Source organism: Heloderma suspectum, chromosome 5 (assembly GCF_057233095.1).
Source record: "Heloderma suspectum isolate Gila_16-S chromosome 5, 16-S_ref, whole genome shotgun sequence".
NCBI classification, from domain to species: Eukaryota; Metazoa; Chordata; class Lepidosauria; order Squamata; family Helodermatidae; genus Heloderma; species Heloderma suspectum.
Genome location: NC_139462.1, coordinates 99,364,604 through 99,391,142, shown reverse-complemented (window position 1 = coordinate 99,391,142; position 26,539 = coordinate 99,364,604). Strand labels below are relative to the sequence as shown.

Below are 26,539 nucleotides of genomic sequence, written 5' to 3'. Positions count from 1 at the left end.
TATAACTGAACCCATGCAAAACTGACACAGACCAGACTCATCTGTCCATCTCTATTGTCTATCTGACTGGCAGGGATTCTCTAAGGTCCCAAGGAGAGGCTTTTGACATCACCAGGGACTAAAACCTGGGACCTTCTGAATGCAAATGATGTGCTCTACTGCTGCGCTTTGGTCCCTCCCCAATGTACCCTCTGTGTATTTCAGATTCATCATCACTACGCCAACATGCTCTATGTGAACTAGTGTCATGTACTGGGTGGAGTGTCCATGGAGACATGAGTTAACCCCCCCCCCCCGCCTTTCAGTCATGAAACTTACTGCATGAACTTGGACTAGTCACTATCTCTCAGCCTAACCTCCTTCACAGGGTTGTTGTCAGGATCAAAGGGCTACTGCCCTGAACTCTTTGGGGAAAAGCGAGGACAAAAACGTAACATTACTGAAGGTTAGTGGAAGAGTCAGAATTGAAGATATGCAATATGATCAGGTATTCTGGTCACATGGGCTGTAAATGGTGCATATACATGTGTGCATGAAGCAGAGCAGAGCCATCCCTGATATTATCATGAAAGGTGGATCCATGGCATTAAAAAAAAAAAAAAAGCTTTGAGGACTCTGGCCTAGTTGCATCTTATGGGGGAAATCAAAGGCCAGGCAACTGAATAGCAACAACTAGAAAAGTGACTACAATGGGAAGGCTTGTATATTGCAACGGCTCCTGGGGTTACAGTGCTTCTCTGCGTGCCTTTAAAGACACACAGCTAACAAGCAATCTCTTTGAGTGCCTGCGCTCCCAAGTGTGCTGCCTTTCTCCCTTGGAGTGAATGGCTGTCACTTATATGAAAAAAAGTCCCCAAAGGGGGCACCGCCTGCGGGCAGGGGCAAAACCTGGTCTGTGCAACTGGTGATCCCACCCAGAATCAAAGCAGCGATGGAATGCTGAGAACTGGATTTATTTTTTTAATAGAGAGAATAGATAAGCATTACACATACAGATCCCAGATATATTTTTTTAAAGATCCTATGGTTTTCTATTATGGGCTACGAGCAGCCAAGCAAATAACTTGCACAGAGTTGTGTGACAGGACAATAAGGCAATTTGAGGGACTGCCTTAATCCAGATAATCCTGCCTATACAGTAAGATCTACGTCAGGGATATCAGATGTGTTAAGCCGGCATGCACAAAGTGATAAGGGTCTCTCGGCAGTGGCCCTCAACACTGTGGAACCCCCCTCCTATTGACATGCACCTAGCCCCTTCTGTGCAGGTGTTTAAGTGAGCAGTAAAGACCTTTCTGCTTAAAGTTCCTTCCATTGAATTCGTAACTGGTTTCTGCGTTCAAAGTAGGGATGTACGAAAGTCACTTACCTTTTCGCAGCTTGGCTTCGCGGTGGGGGGGAGGTGCTTCGCTTCTCCCCCCGAAGTTCAGGCGAGGGGGGGAGGCATCCCGCCTCGCCCGGCCGAAATTCAGGCCGGGGAGAAGTGCCCCGTCTCCCTGGCCGCGAAACAAAAAGTAAAAAAAAGAAAAGACCCCGTGATAGGCTACGTGACGAATTACGTAGCCTATCACGGCTAGATTTCCAAAGTCAGCCGTGATAGGCTACGTAAATCGTCACGTAACCTATCACGGGTGACTTTAGAAAAAAAAAAAAGTGCGTACGCAAATGGCGGCGCCCACGGGGTGCCGCCATTTGCGTTCCTTATTTTGGCACGTCTAGTCTACGTAAAGATTTACGTAGACTAGACGTGCCAAAATAAGGAACACAAATGGCGGCGCCCCATGGGCGCCGCCATTTGCGTACGCGCTTTTTTTTTTCAAAGTCACCCGTGATAGGCTACGAGACGATTTACGTAGCCTATCACGGCTGACTTTGGAAATCTAGCCGTGATAGGCTACGTAAATCGTTACGTAGCCTATCACGGGTGTTTTTTGTTTTTTTTTTACTTTCGGTTTTTTTTTTTGCAATGGCGGCGGCGGCAGCCAGTCGGGAGACCGGCCGCCGCCCCCGGCCGTGACGAAACGCCGCTGAACCGCCGCTGGGACCTGCCGCCGAGAGGGACATTCGCCGAAGGTAAGTCCCGTCCCGGGGGGGTGGCGGGGGGTCGGCGGAGAATTTCCCAACCAACTTCAGGGGGCCGAATGTGCCGGCGCTCGGTCTCCCGAAGATTCGGGGAGAAATTCTCTGCCATCCCTAGTTCAAAGTAGTGTCACAAAGTATTCTATATTTTTGTGATGGTGGCTGTTACATTTTGTATCTGACCATGCCCTTGTTTGTACACCACTGCCCTGAAAAGCAGCAAAAATAACCCCCTCAACCCTTTAAATAAATGCAATAAATTTCTTAATAGTATAAGAATGCTTTGTTTGAATATGTAGTGAGGAAACAATATCCACTTGATTAGAAAAACTGTAAATTTATATTATTGTCTTTTCAGATCACTGGAGTATGAAAGAGGTTGAAATAGCACCTTGCCAGTGCATGAATGAAAAATTAGACCTAATTATATACTTCTTAGAGGATATTGCACTTCTTAGAGCTATGAAGTGATATTCCAAGACAGGTTTTAACCCTGATCTGTTTACCAAGTAGGAGCCCCACGCACACATCCACACCTGGTTCAATCCTAATTTTTACATGAATATTTTTTATTTTAAAAGGCATTTCAGTCACATTAACATCTGGCTATTGATAAATGTGAACACTGCATTTATTTATTTAGTTAGGTTTATTTTTATCCCCCCCCCCCGCAATGGTGCTCAAGGCAGCTAAAAATAAAATACAGAAGAAAAACAAGATCTGAATTAAAACAAAGCATAAAAATAAATGTAAACATTCAACAAGACAAGAAATAAACAGTGCCAACCAATTAAAAAACCCTTCCGTAACAGATCAGCTTATATGGCAAGGGGCTGCCTGGATAAAAATGTCCTGCCGGTGGAAGGATAACAGAGAACCTAGCCTCCCTTGGCAGAGAGTTCTAGAGCCTGGGGGCAGCCACTGAGAAGGCCCTCTTTTGCATCCCTACCACATGTGCCTTTGATGTCTGTGGTACTGAGAGAAGGGCCTCCTTCTCATAGCGAAGATCTTCATTGCTGAGACCATGGGCTAGTATATTAGGACACACAAATCAACATCAAGAGGTGACACAGAAGGTCACTCTAATGTGAGGATGCTTGAGGAGTTGGATCTTCGCAAATTCTGATATGAACTGCCTGTATCCATATCTCGCAGATCAACGTGTGGACCAGTACTTAGTTATCCACTGGGTTTAACACTTTCTGAATGTTCCAATGGAGTTCTCAGCTCAAAACGATATCAAAAGGCATTTGAAAACTATTTGTGCCTGCAAGAGCCATCACTGCATCGATGCGGTAGCATTACACAAAAGCAGTAATACAGGAACGAGTGGAGAGGATTTGGGATCCCAGGTTTACTCTTCATTCCCCAGTGGTTTGGCAGCAACGCTCTAATACAGGGGTAGAGCTGAACCTCTTTCAGCCTGTGGGCTGAATTCAATGCTAGAGAAGCCCTTGAGGGCTGCATTCCAGAGGTGGGTAGGGTGAAAGGCAAAAAGGGTGTGGCCAAAATCCAAACAAACAAACAAACACCAGCATACTGTAGCTTCAAGCTCTTCCTGCCAGCAATTAAGCCTCAGGAAAGGCATTTCAACCTTTTAGAATGGGGGAAAACTTCACAAACCCCCAGAAACTACCGAACAATTGGTGGTTGGGGAAAGAGGGTGGAGCTAGGAAAAGGGGGCATGGCCACCTGGGGAACCCTGGAGGGCCAGATTTGCCCCCCCCCGTCTGAGATTTCCCACCCCTACTCTAACACCTGGTCCAATGCTGAAAGCAGGAACAGATCTCCCACTCACACTTACACCCTAGGATGTAAGAGCAGAAAGAAAACAGCATGCTTTTGTCTGCTGGGCACACAGCTTTTGAAGGAAGGGCACTCATACTTAGGTGACCAAAAACAGAGCACCATGAAGAAAATATGTCCCTTAATATCTCTTTGGGGGCAGGGACTTAACTTTTTTTCATTTACTGACTTACTGTTGATGAGAAAAATGCAATCGGCAGAAGACAGTGACAGTCACTGTGGTCAGCACTCTGTGTTATCATGAGGTGGTGAGTATAAATGATGATTTCCCAAGAGGTAACTTAAACATGACATGTGTAATGGTGACTATTTCGTCAACCAGACACTTATATTGTCTTTACTCATGGTGACAACTTCACTGAACACAGTCAGATATCTAGAGAAGCAAGGGAGTTGAAAAATCCTCCTTACTTTCTGGCAGGAACAATATGGGGTGGCTTACCAAGTGCTTACTTGCAAAAAAGCCAGACATTACCACATGGTAAATGGTTGTGTACACAAACCTGTGGCAGTAGTCACCCATAATGAGATTGCAACTAGGGATGGGCAAAAAAAGTGTTACGTTCCCATTTTAATCTGAATCTACCAAATTCGGACTTCACGAGCCTAAAAACAAACTAGAATGCAGTCTACTGCCTAAATCCATACATTTCAGAAATGCGGTGCAGTTCATGTGATGCAGCTCACATACACACACGCACTCAGAAAAAAATTGCGCACATTTCAAAAAATGTGTGTGAAAATTCAAAAAATACACACAAAAATCCATACAGACTCTTGTGCAGATTTTTTAAAAAAAATCTGATGTGGAAATGAGATGGAATGAGCTTAATAGTGACAGATTTGCCCACCCCTAATTGCAACTGACAGGTCGCAGAGCAGGTTGGCCTTGGCTTGCACAGGATACATAATTATAGTCTTGGGAACCAATTCATTTTACTTAAGGGGAAAACTGTAATAATTTCTCTTCTGATCTCTTATCTGGGCATTGTTTTTCATCTACCAAATAAGCTATAATGAGGCATCCAAACAACCCTCGTTGAATTAATTCTATTCTTCTCCACACAGCATTCAGATCCATCCCATTTAAAAGATTGCATTCCTTTGCAGTAGGGAAAAACTGCTCCTGTTAGCCAAGGTACGTCTCCCCACCCCCATCCCATTTTGTTTATCCCTTAAATAGGCCATTAAACTTTACAAATTGGTCATTTTATCCAAGGGGGGATGCAAAAAACAAACAAACAAACAAAACCCTTCTGCTGTTCAGTAATTGAGTTCCTATTAATTTTACTCTCATGACAAAGGCAATTTATTCATCCAAATAAATTACTGTGTTGCCCAGAATAAGTAAACATATCAGCTTCTTATGATTACTCTGATAAATGCCATAATACTCTAATGTAATACAAATACAAAGCAAACCGATTTTACAGGAAAGTGATGCTATGGGTGCAATCCAAAGTGCGTATGACTGCAGCATCCATTCACAGATTCCCACAAGGCTCAATCAGATGCTATTTTCCCTGTTCCTCCTCCCCACACCTACACATGCATACAGAGGCAGTGTGCGGATTTATTTGTGTCTGTGAAAGGTCTGTGAGCATCTCCCACATCCCTGTCCAGCCTTCCGTCTCTCTGGACCATGCAAGTCACAATCATGCTAGACCAGGCTCCAGATGTTTTGGCCTACAACTCCCATCAGCCCTAGCCATCATAACCGATGGTAGGAGATGGAAGGCCAAAACATCTGGAGGGCCACAAGTTGTCCATCCCTGCTCTAGAATATGAGCAACTGAAAGAGTGCTGGAAGGGAATGTAAAGATGTGTACAAGGACCTTCAAGGATTCCTCACTCTGCTTTCGCTTGTACATGTACCTGGGTAAGCCCCAGGTGGGGGTGGACCCCTCCTCTCCCATTCCAGTGTCCATAGTCTGGGGAATATGTGTGAAGGCGGTGTGCACCAAGAGTAGGCATCTCTGGCAACAAGCAGCTGCTGGCATCCACAAAGTTCTGCCAGGCCATCCAGCACAACCTCCACAATTTCAGGAGCATCTGGTGGCCTTGAAGGGCTTGCGAGTGTTTCTGGAGGGATGGCTGAAGCACAGCAATCAGCTGGTGAGGACTCTGGGGATGGTGCATCGGGACTGGGAGGGCTCCTAGACCAGGAGTGGCCCTCCAGATATCCTGGCCTACAACTCCCATCTGCACTAGTCGGCAGAGCCAAGAGTGAGGGATCATGGGAGTTGTAGGCCAAACCTTACGGAAGGCCACAATTTGCCCATCCCTGACCTAGATGGTGGTGCTCCTTAATAGGCTGGGGTGCTTGCAGGAGCTGGTGGCTGGGCAGGAGACATAGGTGCCTCTTCCTGAGGGTCACCAGAGAAGGAAAGACTGCTGCAGTTACCTAGCTGGAGGCCAGCCATCAAGCACAAAGCAGACAGGGTGGGGTGGCAGTGTTGAGTTCCCCTCACCCCCACCTTACTGTGCAGTGAGTGATTTCCCCAATGGCATGTGTGCTATTTCGTCCTGCCTTTATGTGACATCTCTTGCAGCCATAGCAGTGTGTGCGCGCGTGCATGTTGCTTCCTTCCCCTCTTCATGTTTCATTCCCAGGGTGCATTGCTTCCAGCTGTCATCCATTTCCCCTGGAGCCCCTCCCTGCTGTTGTCCTAAATCTTCCACACCAGTATTGGGGAGAGAAGTGTAAAATGTTCTCTTCTTGAGGGTATTTGGGTTAGTGAGCCTGGGAGGATGTCTGCATTCATTTGTGTACCCCTGTGTGGATCTGAGCCATAGATTCTGTGAACACATATGTGCATATACAGGTGTGCCCTGGCAGAATGTACCACAGGATTCCCTTGCTTCTTGTTGCTGCTTGGGTGGGAGTAGAGGAGGAAGTAAAAATGTTTTGTCCACAGGGGATTCAAACTACCCTTGGAGCAGGTGTGCTTGTTGTACTTTAGCAGAATGCACCATGGAGTTCTATTGGCTGTGGCTGCTGCCTCTGCCTAGTTCCATGCTGGGGTATGGCCATGTGACAGACATGCGCCTGGCCTGGCCTGGGAACAGTGGCTCCCTCCATGTTCATGGGGCATCTGGGCATTGTCTCTGACTTGGCCTCTGATGGGTGTTTCCAGGGATGAGAGAGTGCCTTCTTTTTACAGACCTGCCTGGCCACTGAGGCACTCTTGGTGGTTTCATATGGAGTCCACTCCAAGTCAAGCCTCCAGTGTATGGACTCTATGGAATTCCCGGCTTATGAATGAGTGGTACTCATTCCTAGCTCTGGTCACCCCATCTCAAAAAGGACATCGTAAGAGCTTGAAAGGGCAACCAGCATTATCAAGGGGTGAGACCATGTTTCTTTCAAGGAAAGGCTAAAGCATTTGGAGCTTTTTAGAGTACCCCCAAGGGAAGGCAACCCTCAGCAGAAATAACATTCCCCATCCCTGCTCTAAATATCAAGTAAACAAACTCTGTTGAGAGACGGCATTAGATTTTAATGCATCTGAAGCCTACCTTCCTGACACACACAGTGCAATCACTTAGGTTTACGAACGTCTTTACTCCTATCTGTGTAGGAACAACTCTAGAGGGTGGCAACATCAGGCATTGCCAGTATCACTTAGATGGAGCACCGAAGGAGTACAAAGGCAGCATGAGGAAATGATCTATGTCCAGGGTACGGGAGTCCACTGTGGGTTCCATGACAAAGCCTCCGCGCCTCAATGCCCCCCCCCACACACACACACACAAACTCCAGAGTCAGCTGCTAGAAGCAGCCAACAAACTTTTCCTGATAGTTACCAGTAATTCATTATGATTTTATGCCAGGTTAAAATTAAGGTTAATTCTTGGAAGAGATAGCTAATTTAGGAAGTGATAAGTAACTGAGATTTACAAGTACCTCATGTTGTGATTATCACGTGCAGGCCTCATTAGACATAAATTACAATGACCTTCAGTTGTACCACAGCCACCTCCAGAATAAAGATGCAGCACTTCCCCAACATGTTGTTAACAGAGTTCACACAACTCTCAGTTTTGCAAGGTTTCCTTTTTTGAGAGGATAACCCACTTAGGGCGCAATTCTACTGGGATGTCCCTCAGCCTTTGGAGGCTGATGGGCATCCTATGCAGAGTGGAAGGAACGCAGAGGCAGTTTTTGCCACCACACTCCTCCTGGGCTGCATTTTTGCTAGTCAGGCTTTTTTGCCCATCTAGCTGGGGTTCTGTGGACCAGGAAGGAAGGAGGCTGGGGAGGCCTGAGGATTCTTCATAAACTGGCCTCCCCAGTCCCCTCCTCTCCCCCAGAACCACCTCCTTTCCCTCCGCTCCAAGGTCACCTTTGCGACCTCAAAGAGGCAGCCAGCCCAGTTCTTTCCACACTGGCTGCGAGGGGGTGGGAGCAGGGAGCTCAGACTTCTGAGTTCAAGGTCAGAGTGCTGTCTGTGACCTTGGATCCAGGAATCCAAACTATCCTATGACCCACCCCCACCCCCGACACTGTCTAGGGGCCATAGGGTTGCTCTCTCCATCTGAAGTCTTGCTGGCAATATGGGAATATGGACAAAGGATGGGGCAGATAAAGAGGCAGGTGTGACCAACAGAAACCCATACTTGCCAACTCCAGTCTCACCCTGATTCAGTTAACATGAGATGTATAAGTGATCACACTTGGATTTAAAGAATTATAAGGCCTGTACCTTAGGAATAATTCCACATTATCCAACAGATCCGGTACATCACCAGTTTACAAAAGGAGGCCACTGCCGGCAGAGGACAACTATCAGAAATAATCAAATAATTATGCCGTAACAGGGAGATACATGTATTTATCCTACATAGGTTATAATTTACCTGCACCTGTTGCTGACCCTCTGCCACCCTGAGTAGGTAAAACGTCTATGAAAAATAGAAAGTTTTGGTGGGACATTCCATGGTATCCTTTAGTAGTTACTACTTATTTTACTTTTGCAAAATTATGAAGGTGTTGGCAGACTGCAGAAGTTCAGTGCAGAGACTCACCCATTTACAGCAAGCTAAAGCGGTTGGGAGGCTTGTAAATCACCTTTTGCTCTTTAATAATTGCCTTTCTTCCAGTATTCAAATTACTGAATTTGCTTTAGCCATTTAGCTGCCTGACATGATTGGTGTGATCGGAGTGGGGGTGGGGTTGTACATTTTATTTCTCTAGAGATGGTGGTGTGTTATCAATACTGATATTAAAGAGAGCTTCTGCTTTGCATGGGCAGAGTCCCATTGCTATTTGTTATCACTGCCACATAGTGGTTGGTGCTGGGAAAGCTCCTGATTCTTTTAAAGAGGCAACAAGGGGCAGAAGGAGGCACGGCACACGCCCCAGCCGCTAGCCCTCTCCTACTTATGAGCAGGAGACCGCTAGTGGCCAGGGAGCTGGCTGAAGCCCCACCCTGCCTGGTCGGCTGTCAAGGAAGCTTGCTTGATGGCCAACTGGGCAGGAGGAGGCACCATGCATGCCCTAGGTGCTCTTGCCATTGGGGCGCACATAGCAACAAGTCTGAGCTGTTCCTGGCCACTCGCCAAGCTCCAGGACACACGTCGGCTGGATCCGTCTGTGCCCTGGAGTTCAGCAAGTGGTGTCCGGGGGGCTGGGGCAGGCAATTTGGCTGGCCTCCCGGACTAAGTCGGGAGCTCGCGACATCCCTAAAAGATACAAATGTGCTCCCATCCAATAGTCAGTTGTCAAGGATAATGTCCATGCTGGCTGGGACTGATGGGGTTGGAGACCAACGTTTGGAGGGCCAGGCCTGATGGATGGAGTGCCATAAGAAATACTGCTAGCATCTTTCCACAAAGGGCTGACCTAGAACTAATGAGTTTAAGTTACGGAGGTGAGATTTCGACCAAACATAACGAGAAACTTCTTAGTGGTAAGAGCAGTTTGAAACAATCACCTAGGGGCATGATGGGCTCTCTCTTGCTGGAGGTCTTCAAGCAGAGGCTGGATAGCCATCTGTTGAAGATGCTCATGCTCTGAATTTGCTGTATCTAACAGGAGGTTGGACTAGATTAGAGATGGGTTTCAAAATACAAAACTGAATTTTGTTTCAGTTCATTTTCGATATGAATTTACCAAAATTTGCAAGTTACTTCAGATTCAGGAGGGAAAGAACTTGAGATTTTAAACATCTGAATGTGGGAGAAAGTGACAGATTTGTCCGTTCCAAGACTAGATGGCCTGCAAAGACCCCTCCAGCTCTATGATTCTCTGATTCATTTTTCCTCCCTCAAAAATGTTTTGGATGTTTCACACAAGCAGGAGCCAACAAATCTGCCTTGAATTTTGCTGGGAACTCCGAGGTCTTATCAACTCTGCTCCCTTGCCTGGATGCTTTCTTCACCAACATTTTCCTCTTCATCCTGAGAATGAGATGTTCCAGCAAGTGGGGAGTTCAGAATAATGACAAAGTGTGGTAGAAAGAAGAAGGAAATGAAGGCTAGTAGAAATAATATAAAACAAAAATGCTTCAAGAGATTAAATATATTAGGTAGTGCTGAATGCAGAACAAAACTCTAACAGTGACTGATCTGAAAAATGGTGTGAAAGTTTACATTTGCAAGGCAAATGTAAACCTATGGGGAGGCATGTTTTTGTTCTTTTGCTTTTTAAGCCACTCACATGAATGGGCAAGAATCCAGAAATGAATCTCAAATTAAATAGTATTTCAAGATCTTACAGTAATCTTTGAAGTAATGAATCTTTTAGCACTAACTCTTCCACTTATGGCTAAGTGTTATGCAAAAATATCAAAATATTTTAACAAACATGACTCTTACCTGAAATTATCATCTATTTTGAATGTTTTGAAAATGTAAGCTGTGAACTATGGTGTTTGGCATCAGTCCCTGAATACTAACAATATCACTTTGCTGAATAATCATGTAGCCCAAAATACGAAAACAAACTCAATGAGTACTTACAAAAGTTTGCCACCTAAAGTAACTGATGCAAAGAGAAGAGGGAGATACTGAACTCCGTGACAGAATCAATCCTATTTGTTACAAGGTGCCCCCCCCAGCATTTATTTACTTTAAAATTTCTAAACCACCTTTCAATTTGAATGGATCCTCCCCAAGGCAGCTTACAAGCTTAGCTTATTGCTATTCACTGTTAGAGGTCTTATCTGAAATGACAGCTTAAATGAACTGTTATGGGTTTGGGATTGGTCTAAATGACCTTTGGGGCTCCCTTTAACCCAGTGGCTCTGGTTGTAAAATATCCTGGTTTTCTAGCTTCCTAATATCCCTGAGTTCACTGAATGGTCATAATCTGCTTCCTTTGTCAATGGGCCAGAAAGGTGGGGAGAAAATTCCACTGGATTTCCCCTTTCCCTGCTCCCCTAAGGAATGTCCTGTGTCTGTGTGAGGAACAATGGAAGCCACTTGAGTGAATTACTGCTGAGAGAGACTCAGAGAAGATCAGGCTGGCGTCAGAAAAATATAATTGAGACTGGGGGTCTGGAAGCATTTTTAGGTCCAAGGGCCTACCTAGAAACCTAATGGGCAACAGAAATCTACTGGGGTGTTAATGTTGTGAATCTCCACTTATCCTGAACCTGTATATTTGTAAATAAACCAAATATTACAAAATGCCATAAGTTTCCAGTGACCTCATCAAAGGAAACCAAAGCCCTGGGTAAATTCTTGCACCCCTGGAGTTCTCACCACTTGGGAGAACTGGGGTGAGAGCTTGTACTAGAGTATTCGAAGGTCTCAATGTCATTCATAATGATCCATAGCTTCCCTCTCTCACAACCATAGGGTTAATGAAAACACATGATGAGGAGATCTGAAAAAATATCCCCATGTACACAACTAGAGCACAATCTTCTGGGGAATCCTTTTGTACATGTGAACTTCCTTCCCCTTCTTCCCTTTCTCCTCATCCATGTGGGAACAAATGATACCACCAAGCAGAGCTACGAAGAAATCACGTCAGACTTTGAAGCTCTAGGAAGGAAACTCAAGAACATTGGGGCCCAGATAGTTTTCTCATCCATCCTTCCAGTAGTTAGAAGAGGGATAGAAAGGGAACGAAAAATACTCCGGGTGAATGACAAAGGTGGTGCCGACGAGAGAGATTTGGATTCTGGGACCACGGGCTATACTTCCTGGAAGATGGGCTGTTGGCAAGGGACGGGTAGCACCTCACAAAGGATGGGAAGAATGTGTTTGGCCGCAGCATGAAGAACTTCATCAGGAGGGCTTTAAACTGAATCCTATGGGGAAGGGAGATGGAAAGTTGGGGGTAACAATGGACGTAGGCCCACGCACTGCAATGGAGAGAACAGCTCTGATAACGCCCAATAATAGTCTTCAAACACATGTAGGAAGAAAGCCAGACTATGAAGCACATGGTCTTCGATGTCTATATACTAATGCCCAGAGTATGGGAAACAAACAGAACGAACTTGAACTCTTAATACAAGAGGGAAATTATGACTTGATAGGTATAACTGAGACTTGGTGGGATGATTCTCATGACTGCAATATAGCAATTGAAGATATAATTTGTTCAAAAAGAACAGGAGGAACAGAAAGGGAGGTGGGGTTGCACTGTATGTGAAAAATACATATCTCTGCACAGAAATACAGGAGGATGAGCTTGGTAGCCCCATTGAGAGCATTTGGATCAAAACAAATGGAGCAAAGAATAAAAGGAACCTGGTGGTCAGACTCTACTACTGGCCACCCAATCAAGGAGAAGACGAGGAGGAAACTTTTGAAAAGCAAATAGCTAATATTTTAAGAAAGCATGATGTAGTAATAATGGGGGACTTCAATTTCCCCAATATTTGTTGGGAGACAAATTCTGCAAAACATGGCCCCTCCAGGAAATTCCTGACTTGTGTGGCAGATAACTTCCTCCTACAGAAAGTAGAAGAAGGAACTAGAGAATCGGCTATCCTTGACTTGATCCTAACCAACAGAGATGACTTAGTGGATAAAGTAGCAGCTACAGGAACTCTGGGGGAAAGCAACCATGTTGTACTTGAGTTCTTGGTTCTAAGGGAAGCAAAAGCTGAGTGTAGTCAAATGCGTACTGTGGATTTTAGGAAATCTGATTTTAATAAACTTAGAACAATGGTCAGTAAGGTCCCATGGCAAGTGACGCTAACGAGAAAAGGAGTCCCAGATGGGTGGAAGCTTTTAAAAAAGGAAATTCTCAAGGCACAATTACAAACAATTCCAACAAGAAGAAAAGGTGGAAGACAACAGAAGAAGCCAATGTGGCTTCACAACAAGCTTAGAGATGATCTGAAAACAAAAAAGGACACATATAGGAAGTGGAAAGAAGGCCAAGCAACAAAGAAAGAGTACAGGCAGGTAGCACAGAACTGCAGGGATGGCGTCAGGAAGGCTAAAGCTGAGAACGAGTTGAGGTTAGCGAGGGATGCTAAAAGCAACAAAAAGGTTTTCTTCAACTATGTGCATAGTAAATGGCAGAGGAAAAAAATGGTTCAGCTATTAAATAAGGATGGCAAAATGATAACAGATGACAAAGAAAGGGCAGAAGTGCTCAATTCCTACTTTGGCTCAGTCTTCTCCCAAAAGAGGGTCTATGACCCCCTGGCAAAGGCAAAGTACGGGCTGAAGGGGCAGGAATGCAGCTTGAGATCAATAGGCATATGGTCAAGGAACACCTAATTACTTTGAATGAGTTCACATCTCCAGGGCCAGATGAACCTAGAGTAATAAAGGAACTGGCAGAAGAACTCTCAGAACCGCTGTCTATTCTCTTTGAGAAATCATGGAGGACGGGGGAAGTGCCAGATGACTGGAGGAGGGCTAATGTTGTCCCTATCTTCAAAAAGGGTAGAAAGGAGGAACCTGGGAACTATATACCAGTCAGTCTGACATCAATCCCTGGGAAAATTCTGGAGCAGATGATAAAGCAATCCATCTGTAAGCACCTTGAAACCAATGCAGTGATTACTCTAAGCCAACATGGATTTGTCAAAAACAAATCCTGCCAGATGAATCTGATCTCATTTTTTGATCAAGTAACCTCCCTTGTGGACCGTGGGAATGCTGTAGGCATAATATACCTCGACTTCAGCAAAGCTTTCGACAAAGTGCCCCATGATATCGTGATGAGCAAACTAGCTCAAAGTGGGCTAGATGAAACAACGATCCGGTGGATCCACAGTTGGCTACAGAATCGGACTCAAAGAGTGCTTATCAATGGGACCTTCTCAAACTGGGGAGAGGTAACGAGTGGGGTACTGCAGGGCTCAGTCCTGGGCCCAGTGCTCTTCAACATTTTTAGTAATTACTTGGAAGAGGAGGTGCAGGGAATGCTGATCAAATTTGCAGATGAGACAAAATTGGGCAGGATAGCTAGGGATGGCGGAGAATTTCTGAGAATTTCTCCATGAATCTCGGTGAGGCCGAATGCCAACGCATTCGGCCCCCCGAAATTGGTGGTGAAATTCTCCACCCCCCGCCCCCCCCAGGATGGGACTTACCTCCTGCAAATGTCCCTCTCGGCGGCGGGTCCCAGCGGCGGTTCGGCGGGGGTGGGGGTGGGGGCAGCGGCCAGTCTTCCGACCGGCTGCCGCCACCGCCATTACAAAATAAAGTAAAAAAAACCAACAACCCTGTGATAGGCTATGTAATGATTAACGTAGCCTATCACGGCTAGATTTCCAAAGTCAGCCATGATAGGCTACGTTAATCGTCACGTAGCCTATCACGGGTGACTTTGGGGAAAGAAAAAAAAGCGCGTACGCAAATGGTGGCGGCCCATGGACGCCGCCATTTGCGTTACTTATTTTGGCACGTCTAGTCTACGTAAACATTTACGTAGACTACGGCGAAAATAAGGGCAATGCAAATAGCCTTATTTTCGCCTTAGTCTATGTAAATCTTTACGTAGACTAGACGTGCCAAAATAAGGAACGCAAATGGCGGCGCCCATGGGCCGCCGCCATTTGCGTACGCGCTTCCCCCCCCAAAGTCACCCGTGATAGGCTACGTGACGATTAACATAGCCTATCACGGCTGACTTTGGAAATCTAGCCGTGATAGGCTACATTAATCGTTACGTAGCCTATCACGGGGGTTTGTTTTGGGTTTTTTTTCACTTTTTGTTTCGCGGCCGGGGAGATGGGGTGCTTCTCCCCGGACGAAATTTCGGCTGGGCGAGGCGGGACGCCTCCCCCGCCTCGCCTGAACTTCGGGGGGAGAAGCGAAACGCCACCCCCCCACCGCGAAGCCAAGCTGCAAAAAGGTAAGTGACTTTCGTACATCCCTACAGCTAGTACTTTGGAAGACAGAAACAAAATTCAATGTGACCTTGAAAGACTGGAGTGCTGTGCAGAAAACAACAGAATGACATTTAATAGGGATAAATGCCAAGCTCTGCACCTAGGAAAAAGAAACTAAATGCACAGTTACAAGATGGGGGATACGTGGCTCAACAACACTACAAGCGAGGAGGATCTTGGAATTGTGGTAGATCACAAGCTGAATATGAACCAACAATGTGATGTGGCTGCAAAAAAGGCCAATGCCATTTTGGGCTGTATTAATAGAAGCATAGCTTCAAAATCCCGGGAAGTACTAGTTCCCCTCTACTCAGCACTGGTTAGGCCTCATCTGGAGTACTGTGTCCAGTTCTGAGCACCACACCTGAAAAAGGATGCAGACAAACTGGAGAAGGTTCAGAGGAGGGCAACAAAGATGATCAGGGGACTGGAAACAAAGCCCTATGAGGAGAGACTGAAAGAACTGGGCACGTTTAGCCTTGAGAAGAGAAGACTGAGGGGAGATATGATAGCGCTCTTCAAGTACTTGAAAGGTTGTCACAGAGAGGAAGGCCAGGATCTTTTCTTGATCATCCCAGAGTGCAGGACACGGAATAATGGGCTCAAGTTACAGGAAGCCAGATTCTGGCTGAACATCAGGAAAAACTTCCTGACTGTTAGAGCAATACGACAATGGAACCAATTACCTAGGGAGGTAGTGGGCTCTCCCACACTGGAGGCGTTCAATACGAGGCTGGACAGCCATCTGTCAGGGATGCTCTGACTTGGATTCCTGCATTGTGCAGGGGGTTGGACTCGATGGCCTTGTAGGCCCCTTCCAACCCTACTATTCTATGATTCTATAACTGAAGAGCTGTCCACACAGAAGGAAATCGCTAGTAGGGATAATTAGATCAGGCTATTTCCAGTCTACATCTCTTTTGCAGGTCTTCACTCATATGTCCATTCTGTTTATGCATTTTTAAAAATCTGCACAAGAATTCATATTGAAATATGAATGTGAATATGTATTTTTGACTATATTTTCTTTCAAAATGCAGACTTTGATATTTCTTTGAGCTGAGCACTGTACTGCAGCATTTGGAGAAGTACAAAATCTTCATCCCAATTGGCACATTAGACCAGGAGGTGCAGATCAAGTCAGTTTGCATCAGAATTCACAGAGATCAAATTCCTCAAGCATCCCAAATTATCATCACAGGAATTCCACTGTATCCTTTCCCCTTCCTCTCCACTACCAACACTTGGATTTCAGTGAACATGCCGAAACAAACTAGAAGGCGTTGCAGGGGAGGTAGATTATTTGAAAGGGGGAATAAACCTCGTAATATTCTCATGGTACAATCCTATACATGTCTAGTTAGAAGTAAGCCCCATTGAGTTCAATGGGACTTGCTGTCTGGTAAGTGTGCATAGGATTGCAGCCTCAGGCACCTATAGGGACCAAGTCTAACTACAGGACAAATGGTTTGCCCCAAGTCCTGGCTGCTCCCCATCTGCAAGCCTGTAGATCTGAATATACAAAATGGCCAGATCACTGGACTATCTAAGCCACGCATTGTCTAATCTGGCTGGCAGCAACTCTACACGTTCTCAGCGGAGGTTTTTCCCAGCCTGCTGCCTGAGACCCTTTCAGCAGGAGATATCCAGGACTAAACTGGGGACATTCTGTTAGGGGTGTGTGCATGTGCACCTCTGTGTGTGTGTGCGCGCGCGCGCACGCGCTCATGTGTGTACATTTGTATATCTATATCTATAAAAGGGGAGATAGGTATGCACTGAGATGGGGCAAACATGTATGTGGGTGTGCATGTGCCCATGTGTGCTGGGAGTATGCATGCATGAGGCAGCAAGACAGTCAGAGGTGAGGGGACGCTAGCCCTGTCTATGCCTGCCAGCCCGGGACCCACCTGCTGCCACCTTTAGCCATACCCGCTACAGACCCACAGCCTATTGCTCATTGCAGTATGCAGCCATTGGGATCAAAGAAGTTGCCCACCCCTGATCTAAAGACAATCTAGCTACTCCATGTTTCAGGAAATAACAGAGAAGGAGATGCTGACTGGGAGGCAAGCAGTCACACAACACAGATATTAGGCTACTGTGCCTCTTGTCTCTCTTGCTCTCTCTTGCACTCTTTCTGTTCCAGCATCCAGGTGAACTAGAGAGAAAGAGATGCTGACCAGGAGACAGGAAGACACATGCAGAGGCTAGGGGAGAAAGAGGCTGGAGACAGGCTGTGGCAGGCTTGTGAGTGTGGTATGAAGATTTGTATGTCCTGCTCTTGCCATGCCCTCCCTGCACCCCCCAGTAGTGAAAACAGATTCCTGGGCTGAACATGTGCTCAGAGGCATCCTGCCCTTTAATTCTAAATGTGCGTCCTTCCCGTGCCTCTGTTTTGCACTAGTTGGTAGAGCTTGGTGTTCTAGGAGAAAAGGAGATCCCACAAGCCTGATGTCTGCCCTCCACTGCTGTACTTGCGTACTCCAAAAAGCGGCCCCCTGGCAGCACCCTGCACTAGATGAAATTTCCAAACACTTTTTCAAGGCAATCCCACATAGGGCACACTGACGTAATCTCACCTAGATGTGACCAAGGCATGTGTGACAGTGGCCAGATCTGCTTCCTCTAGAAAGGGCATAGTTGGCACTCCAGCCAAAACTGGGCAGAGACAGTCCGGGCCAAAGCCACTCCCTCCCCATCTAAGAGAAGGGTGGGTTCAGGTGCACTTCCAAGCTGCTAACCTGGCCTATCAATTGGAGTGCAGCCCCATCCCAAAAAGGTTGTGTGCCTAGTTGGCTTTCCTACTGACCAAAAGCATTTTTATGCTGTCAGGTTTAGTTTCAGCTTGTTTGCTCACACCCCGTTCATTGCTGGCTTCAAAAGCTCCACTGCCTCCACTGGAACCTGATGCGAGTGAGACCACAAACTGGGTTCCATCAGCATACTAATGACACTGTACTCCAAATCTCCAGACAACCTCCCCCAGCAGTTTCATGAAGATGTTAAACAGCATATGGGGGGGGGGGTTCCAGAAACCAATAGCTATGGGGTTGAACAGTAATTCCCCAGCACCACAATCTGTAACCTACCCTCGATGAGCCAAGCCCCATTCCCACCAGGCATTCATAGCATGGATATGCATAGATAGCATGCTCAATGGCATTGAAAGCCACTGAGAGGTTCAGCAGGACTGACAGAAATATGCTCCTCCTGAGATCCAGTGTAGTGTAGGCGGTGAGTGGCTGGATGGGGAGGAATAAGCTGAAGCTGAACCCTGACAAGACCGAGGTACTTTTGGTGGGGAACAGGAGGAGGTTGGGGGACGTTGACCTGGTGTTGAATGGGGTACGGCTACCCTTGAAAGACCAGGTCAGCAGCCTGGGGGTCATTTTAGACTCCCAGCTGTCCATGGAGGCTCAGGTGTCAGCTGTGAGCCGGACAGCACTCTACCAACTCCATCTGATACGGCGGCTGCGCCCTTACCTTCCCGACCATCTGCTCCCATCGATAGTACATGCCCTGGTCTCCTCTCGTCTAGACTACTGTAATGTGCTCTACGTGGGGTTACCCTTGAAGATGGTTCGGAAGCTGCAGCTGGTACAGAACGTGGCGGCTCGCCTGATTAAAGGCAGCCACAGGCATGATCACATCACTCCAGTGCTGAAGGAGTTGCACTGGTTACCAGTTGTTTTCTGGGCCAAATTCAAGGTGTTGGTTTTGACCTTTAAAACCCTATATGGTTCTGGCCCAGTCTACCTCAAGGAGCGCCTCCAGCAACACCAGACAGGCTGCTCAAAAAGATCAGCCTCGGATGGCCTTCTCTCTGTCCCATCAGCCAGGACAGCTAGGCTGGTGAGGACGAGGGAGAGAGCCTTCTCTGTGGCGGCCCCCACTCTGTGGAACTCCCTCCCTAGGGAACTCCACCATGCCCCCTCTTCAGTGAGCTTCCGCCACGCATTAAAAACGTGGTTGTTCAGGCAGGCATTTAGGGTGGGCTAGGGATATTTTAGAAAATGATGTTTTAATGTGTAATTTTATTATTTTTTAACTGTTTGTATTATTGTACAAGGGGCCGAACAAGGGCAAGATGGATGGATGATATTCTGGAGGTGACGGACTCGACCTTGGGGGAACTGGGGGTGGTGGCGGCCGACAGGAAGCTCTAGCGTGGGCTGGTCCATGAAGTCATGAAGAGTCGGAAGCGACCGAATAAACAGCAACAAATTATTGTGCAACGCCCAGAGTGGCTGGGTGACCAGCCAGATGGGTGATTAAGAAATTAATTAATTAAATAAAGTAAGTAAGTAGCGGTTAGAGTGTTGAACTGGGACTTGGGTTCTAGTCCCCACTTAGCCATGAAGCTCCTTGCACAACTTTGGGCCTGTCACTGACTCTCAGCCTACCTCACAGGGTTGTTTTGAGGATAAAATGGAGGGGAAGATCATGTACACCACCTTGGGCTCCTTGGAGGAAAGACAAGTGCCAGGGTTCCCCTTATGACCTGGACCACCTGAGCAACTCCTTAAGGATATCTTGTCTCCTTAAGAGTCCCACCTTCCTTCTTTTACCTTCCCCTTTCCAATAACATGGGGTTTAGGCTGTAGGCGTGTGATGACTGACACTCTAGACACAGGCTTTACTGGTAGATTAAAGCAAGCAAATCACAATTAAAGGTATTTGCAGAATAAAGCTGTGTGATACAAAAGGCTTTAAGAGAAAGCAGAAGTTGCAAAATGCAAGTTTCTTTACCCTAGCTGCATTTAGACTTCTCCAGGCTGCTTCTTCCTGCTCTCTCTTCATGCTCGGGTCTCTCTGGCTTTGTTCTTACTGGCTCTCTTGCTCTCTTTATATACCCAATGTCAGTATATACTGAGGTTCTATGGACACTGAGCCCACAGAACCTCAGAGCAGTTCTGATTCTGAGGAGGAACAGCCGTCCGTGGGAGAGGAGCGCGCTTATCCCTCCCAGGCCCTGTAGCTGGCAGAGATTCCTCCTGCCAGCATTCCAGACATAGATAGCGGTCCTGGGAGTGAAAGCGCGTGGGAGAAGGGCTGGCTGGATGCTCGACGCAGATGCAAAGAGCGACGAGCTATGGAGGGCGCGGAAAGGAGGCGTAGCGCCCGTTTGACGTGCAAGCAACGGTCATGTCCAGAGGACCCAAGGGAAAAGGGGAGGGACTCTCCTTAGCCCATAAGTTCAGGGTCTGCAAGTGATTCTCGTTCAAACCGGGACCAACTGTTTCCAACCCGGGGCATAGGTTACTCTGCTGTTCATAGCTTAGTCACTGGTGATAGAGTTATTAAGTTGTAAAAGGAATAAAGCCTTGAAAAGAATCCTTTGTCTGTGTCTGGAGTTGGCTACTGAAGTAGACTGAAAGAGGCTGGCTAGGGCCCCCTGGCACCCTCCTCTCTCAAAATTGAAAGTACTGATTCAAACCTGAAGAAATGAAACTTAACTGGGGAAATAAAAATGAAAGTTAAGTGGGGAAATGAAACTACTCCTCTCAGGGATACCCCCTCCCTACAAAAAAAAAATGCCTTTGCCCCTGTAGGCCTCAAACCTTCACAGCAGGATATAAATGTAACAAATAAATAAATAAAATTGTTCCCAGCATAGGTCACCAGGGCAACCAAGACTCTCTCAGTCCCAAACTCGTGTTGGAGGCCAGACACTACCTAACTAGAGTTTTGTTAAACTTACATAAGATATGTAAGGCAGGAAAACTGCATTAATCTTAAACAGCACAAGTATCTCCTATCTTAAGACTATTTATTAACTTTTAAAACTTACTAGAATCATATTCAGCTTGAGCCTTATTTAGTTTTCATCTGCCAAGCAGTACTTTCCAGATTGTATGGATAAGAAATAAAAAGGACCCATTTGAATAAGGTTAATGTAGTTTTCTTTCAAAAACTGGATTTTTCTTTTATGACTCTAATTTAGTAAGTTTTCTTTGATAAGCAAATACTGCCTCACGGAATACTTGATGTCTCAGCTATCTCATTCAAAGTAATCATCTCTTTTCAAAAGTGCAAGGTTGCTCTGTCTCTTGATAGCACTCCAAGTGTGAGAGGCATTGGCAAGCAGATAGATGTTAAAAAAAGTCTTACCTTGAAAGTTTATTAAAATCATAACTTACCATATTAATTGGATCAACTGGCCCAATGCTGTTAACGTAGACATCCGTTTCAATTACTGTAGTTCTCACTAAACAAAACAGGAACCATAATTACATGTGAAATTCAGTACTTCCTATATCGTTTAGCAATGTGGGTTTGTCTCTGGGAAACAGTAAAGGAACAATTCTATGCATGTTTAGGCAGAAAAAAGTCCTACAACTCCCAGCATGCCCCAGCCAGACCTCAGAGAGCCACCATCAGCCAGAGTAGACAATGATGGGCTAGATCAGGGGGTTAACCTTTTGCGGCCTGTTGGCATATTTGGCAACTTAAGAAACTCTCCTGGGCACCATCACAACATGGGATGGAGGCATCGGCCTGCAGCCACATGCCATCTTCATTTCCTAAGAATGTCTCTGAGCCCCACATGTGGCCCAGAGGCATTCATGGGAAGAGAAGACAGGAGCAGCTAGAGGCCCTCACTTTGCTTTGAAGCGATCCCTGCTGCCAATAAGAAATTTTGTTATTTAAAAGAAAAAGGAGAGGGGTAGGATACCTTGGCAGGTGCCAAGAAAGATTTTTGCGGGTACACTGGTGCCCATGGGTGCCACGTTGCCTACGCCTGGGCTAGATGAACCAATGGTCTGGCTCTGTATAAGGCAGCTGCCTATGTACTCCCACATAGGATATGTGACATATCTGTCCTAGGAACACAGAGAGAAGGCCATTGAATGCCAGTATGTGTGGCATGGAGAACAGCCAGGGATGCTGAAGTGAAGTTGGCATAGCAGCCTCAGTGAAGACTGGCAGGGGGAGAAGAGGAAAGAAGCAGAGGCTCCCTTCGATGTCAATCAACATCCCTCCAGAATGAGTAAGGCTATTCACATTCTGCTTTGCACCACTGGGAGGGGATGGATCATGCCATACATTTGTAATTTAGAAAGAAGAAATGCTCTGTTTGGGTGGTATAACTCATCTAAAACAAACATAACTCCTTTATATAGTTTGGCTAAAATGCTGTTATTAACATGGAACAAATTGAAAGATTGATTAAGAGACAGGAAAGGATTAAAAAAAACCCTTTAGAAACTGAGAGAGGCATGGGAAGCAGATGACAAGAATTCATACTGTAAATTTTGATTAATGCATCAAAGTAACAAATAAGAAAACTAGATCAAATGTGCCACTCATTATGGAGCTTATGAATTCATATATTGTAACACAAAACCACAAGAAATATATTGAGAGGAAAACATTGAAGATCTGTTGGAAAACTCCATTAGCTTCTTCAGCCCTTGTAATCATATCCAGACCAAAGCGCAAGTTAGATTTATTAATATCTCTTCAGCTAGAGTTTTGATCAATACACTACACTGGGCACAAAATCAATCACTTATATGAAAGAACACTGACTCAAAACGTAAATATTACTTTGTCTGAAGTTAAGCCTGAAAAAAGCTCTGAAACATATCTTCATCCCATTTTTGCTAGCAACCTCTCAAAAGTTTAATGTGGGCTACCCCATGTCTCCAGCCCCCAAGGGATTGTTTAGTTATTTATAAATCTCACTCTCTGCTCAGAGGCACCTGGGAAAATGTACGAGCTTTAAAAATGCAATGCACACTTTCCAACTATAATATAGAGGCTAACAAAATGTAGTAAAACTCAAATAATAGCAGTAGCAATAAAATACTCCCAGATAATAACCTCAGCAGCTAACTATCAACAGATATGCCCCTCGGCCACTGGCAAAAGCTCTAAAACAAAATAAATAAGCAGATTCATTGATTCATTAACATTAATTTTATCCTGCCTTTTCCATCTGAGTAAATCCAAGACAATAACAAGATCCAATAAAAAAAGAATTTAAAGAACATACACGCATTAACAAAAAACAACAGAGTGTCTTGTGACACCTTAAAGACGAACACATTTATTATGGCATAAACATTGGTGGAGAAGAGCCCACTTTACCAGATGCAGCAGTGAAACAAGGCTCTTTGTTGTATGTGCTACAACAGACCAACATAGCTACCGGTCTAGAAATAAACAAGCCCTGGATTGATGTGGGGAACATGGTTACCAGGACACCAAGGAACATATCTGTGTTTGCAGCATGCATGCTGCATTTACTTATATATATACCAACATGTATTAGGATAAGCATGGGAGTCTCATTTGGAGTTTGCAAGGTTTTAAAATCTGACCCTGGCTGCCTTGACCAAAGAGAGTGACAAAGGTGGGTGGCCTGACATATCTGCATAAAACTGGGGCCTGGATCACAGCAATATGAATGCATAATTTTGGACAAGAAAAACGTGCTTGGAATCAGGGCTGGCGTCAAGGATAGGCATGGTGGAGCACCTGTCAAGGGCCCACAGCCCAGCAGGGGCCCTCTGACACAAGTCCCCTGGACTTGCTCCTCCTCTTCATCATTGCAACCTGCTTGTTTATTTGCCTCTTGCTCTGGCAAGTGGTGGGGGGGAGGAGCAGTAGATGCTACTGCCTACCTGCTCACTGCTTCTCTGCTGTCAGGCAAGGATGTGCTTGCAATGATGAGAGCGAGGATGAGCAGCAATAGCAGCTAGTGACAACGTCAGTAAGAAGGCGTACTCACTGAGGGAGGGGGCCCACTGAGGATGTCTTGCCCAAGGGTCCTCAAAAACCTGGAGCCGGCACCGCTTGATATAATTGTGAGAAAACCTTGACATGAAGTATCAGCATCCAAGAGAAGCATTAATACTCTGCGAATGCAGTTCTCAAACATGAGGGGTCAATTTGCCGTGAGGCTTTCCTGATTCTATTTATTCAGAGCACAATCCAACCAAAGTTAAGCACTTTCCAGTCCCGTTGATTTCAATGGGAGAGACCTAAATATGGGCCCAACTTTTCCCCAAGATCATTTGAAAAGGACCTTGCTTGGCTAGCTTATGCCCTTATTTCTGAAATATTTTTTATCCTGCCTTTCAGTTTCAAGGAGTCTCCTGTCCCGCACACAACTGTTGTTCAAGTCAATCTGCTTGAACCAATATAAAGGTAGCTTTCCCTTTGGAGGCAGCCTCACTTGGATTATTCTGTGAACGTGTGGAGCGGGATGGGAGGGGGCATTGGCTCACGCATGGCTAATCTCTATGTGTTCATAATGAGGTCTGAAAAGAGCCCCCATGCAGTTCTCCAAGGACTCCGGCAGAGGCATTCCACATCAACTATGGAATTCGCTACCACAGGATGTCGTGATGGCCACCAATTTGGATGGCTTTAAAAGAAGGATGGCCAAATTCCTTGAGGAAATGGTTATCAATGGCTACTAGTCCTGATGGCTATGTGCTACCTCCAGTACCAGAGGCAGTGAGCCTATGTACACCAGTTGCTGGGGAACATGGGTGGGAGGGTGCTGTTGTGCTCAGGCCCGGCTTGTGGGTTCCTGGTCAACAGCTGGCTGGCCACTGTGTGAACAGAATGCTGGACTAGATGGACCCTTGTTCTGATCCAGCATGGCTCTTATGTTCTTAATCCATTTAACTGAAATGCCAGGGTTTGAACCTGGAACCATCAGCCTGCAAAGCATGTGCTCTACTGCTGAACTCAGGTACCTCTCATGAAGTCCAAAGCACTGACATAACCTTTAAAAGTTTCACATTTTTTTTCATCTTTCCAGAATGGTGGTAGGACAGGTTTAATTTCTGAAAAGAGAAGTGTTGGAAGCCATACTGATAAGGTGGCCACTTAGGCACAGATTTGCATAACATTTGCATATGACAATTTATGTGTACAGATGCAAATTTAGAAATAATTCCTGTAACTCGATTTTATAATTCGATTTTAATAAACTCAGAACAATGATCAGTAAGGTCCCATGGCAAGCTACGCTAACGAGAAAAGGAGTCCAAGATGGGTGGGAGCTTTTAAAAAAGGAAATTCTCAAGGCACAATCACAAACAATTCCAACAAGAAGAAAAGGTGGAAGACAACAGAAGAAGCCAATGTGGCTTCACAAAAAGCTTAGGGATGACCTGAAAACAAAAAAGGACACATATAGGAAGTGGAAAGAAGGCCAAGCCACAAAGGAAGAGTACAGGCAGATAGCACAGAATTGCAGGGATGGCGTCAGGAAAGCTAAAGCTGAGAATGAGCTGAGGTTAGCAAGGGATGCTAAAAGCGACAAAAAGGCTTTCTTCAGCTACGTGCATAGTAAAAGGCAGAGGAAAGAAATGGTGGTTCAGCTATTAAATAAGGATGGCAAAACGATAACAGATGACAAAGAAAAGGCAGAGGTGCTCAATTCCTACTTTGGCTCAGTCTTCTCCCAAAAGAGGGTCTATGACCCCCCTGGCAAAGGCGAAGTACAGGCTGAAGGGGCAGGAGTGCAGGTTGAGATCGATAGGCATATGGTCAAGAAACACCTAATTACTTTGAATGAGTTCACATCTCCAGGGCCAGATGAACTGCATCCTAGAGTCATAAAGGAACTGGCAGAAGAACTCTCAGAACCGCTGTCTATTCTCTTTGAGAAATCATGGAGGACGGGGGAAGTGCCAGATGACTGGAGGAGGGCTAATGTTGTCCCTATCTTCAAAAAGGGTTAAAAGGAGGAACCTGGGAACTACAGACCAGTCAGTCTGACATCAATCCCTGGGAAAATGCTGGAGGAGATGATAAAGGAATCCATCTGGAAGCACCTTGACAACAACGCCGTGATTACTCGAAGCCAACATGGATTTGTCAAAAACAAGTCCTGCCAGACAAATCTGATCTCATTTTTTGATCAAGTAACCTCCCTTGTAGACCGTGGGAATGCTGTAGACATCATATACCTCGACTTCAGCAAAGCTTTTGACAAAGTGCCCCATGATATCGTGATGAGCAAACTAGCTCAAAGTGGGCTAGATGAAACAATGATCTGGTGGATCCACAGTTGGCTACAGAATCGGACTCAAAGAGTGCTTATCAATGGGACCTTCCCAAAGTGGGGAGAGGTAACGAGTGGGGTACCGCAGGGCTCAGTCCTGGGCCCAGTGCTCTTCAACATTTTTAGTAATGACTTGGAGGAGGAGGTGCAGGGAATGCTGATCAAATTTGCAGATGACACAAAATTGGGTGGGATGGCTAATACTTTGGAAGACAGAAACAAAATTCAAAGTGATCTGGATAGACTGGAGTGCTGGGCAGAAAAAAACAGAATGGCATTTAATAGGGATAAATGCCAAGTTCTGCACCTA

At 45.8% G+C, this 26,539-nt stretch overlaps 1 protein-coding gene across 1 annotated transcript in view; it reads right to left on the bottom strand.

Annotated features, from left to right (window-relative positions):
• The window catches only part of GABRG1 (gamma-aminobutyric acid type A receptor subunit gamma1), a 122,746-nt gene that overhangs the window by 38,961 nt on the left and 57,246 nt on the right, over positions 1–26,539 (bottom strand). The window contains exon 3 of the mRNA XM_084856858.1: positions 21,341–21,408. Coding sequence (XP_084712984.1) covers positions 21,341–21,408 — 68 coding nt within the window. The remainder of the gene's footprint in view (positions 1–21,340; positions 21,409–26,539) is intronic.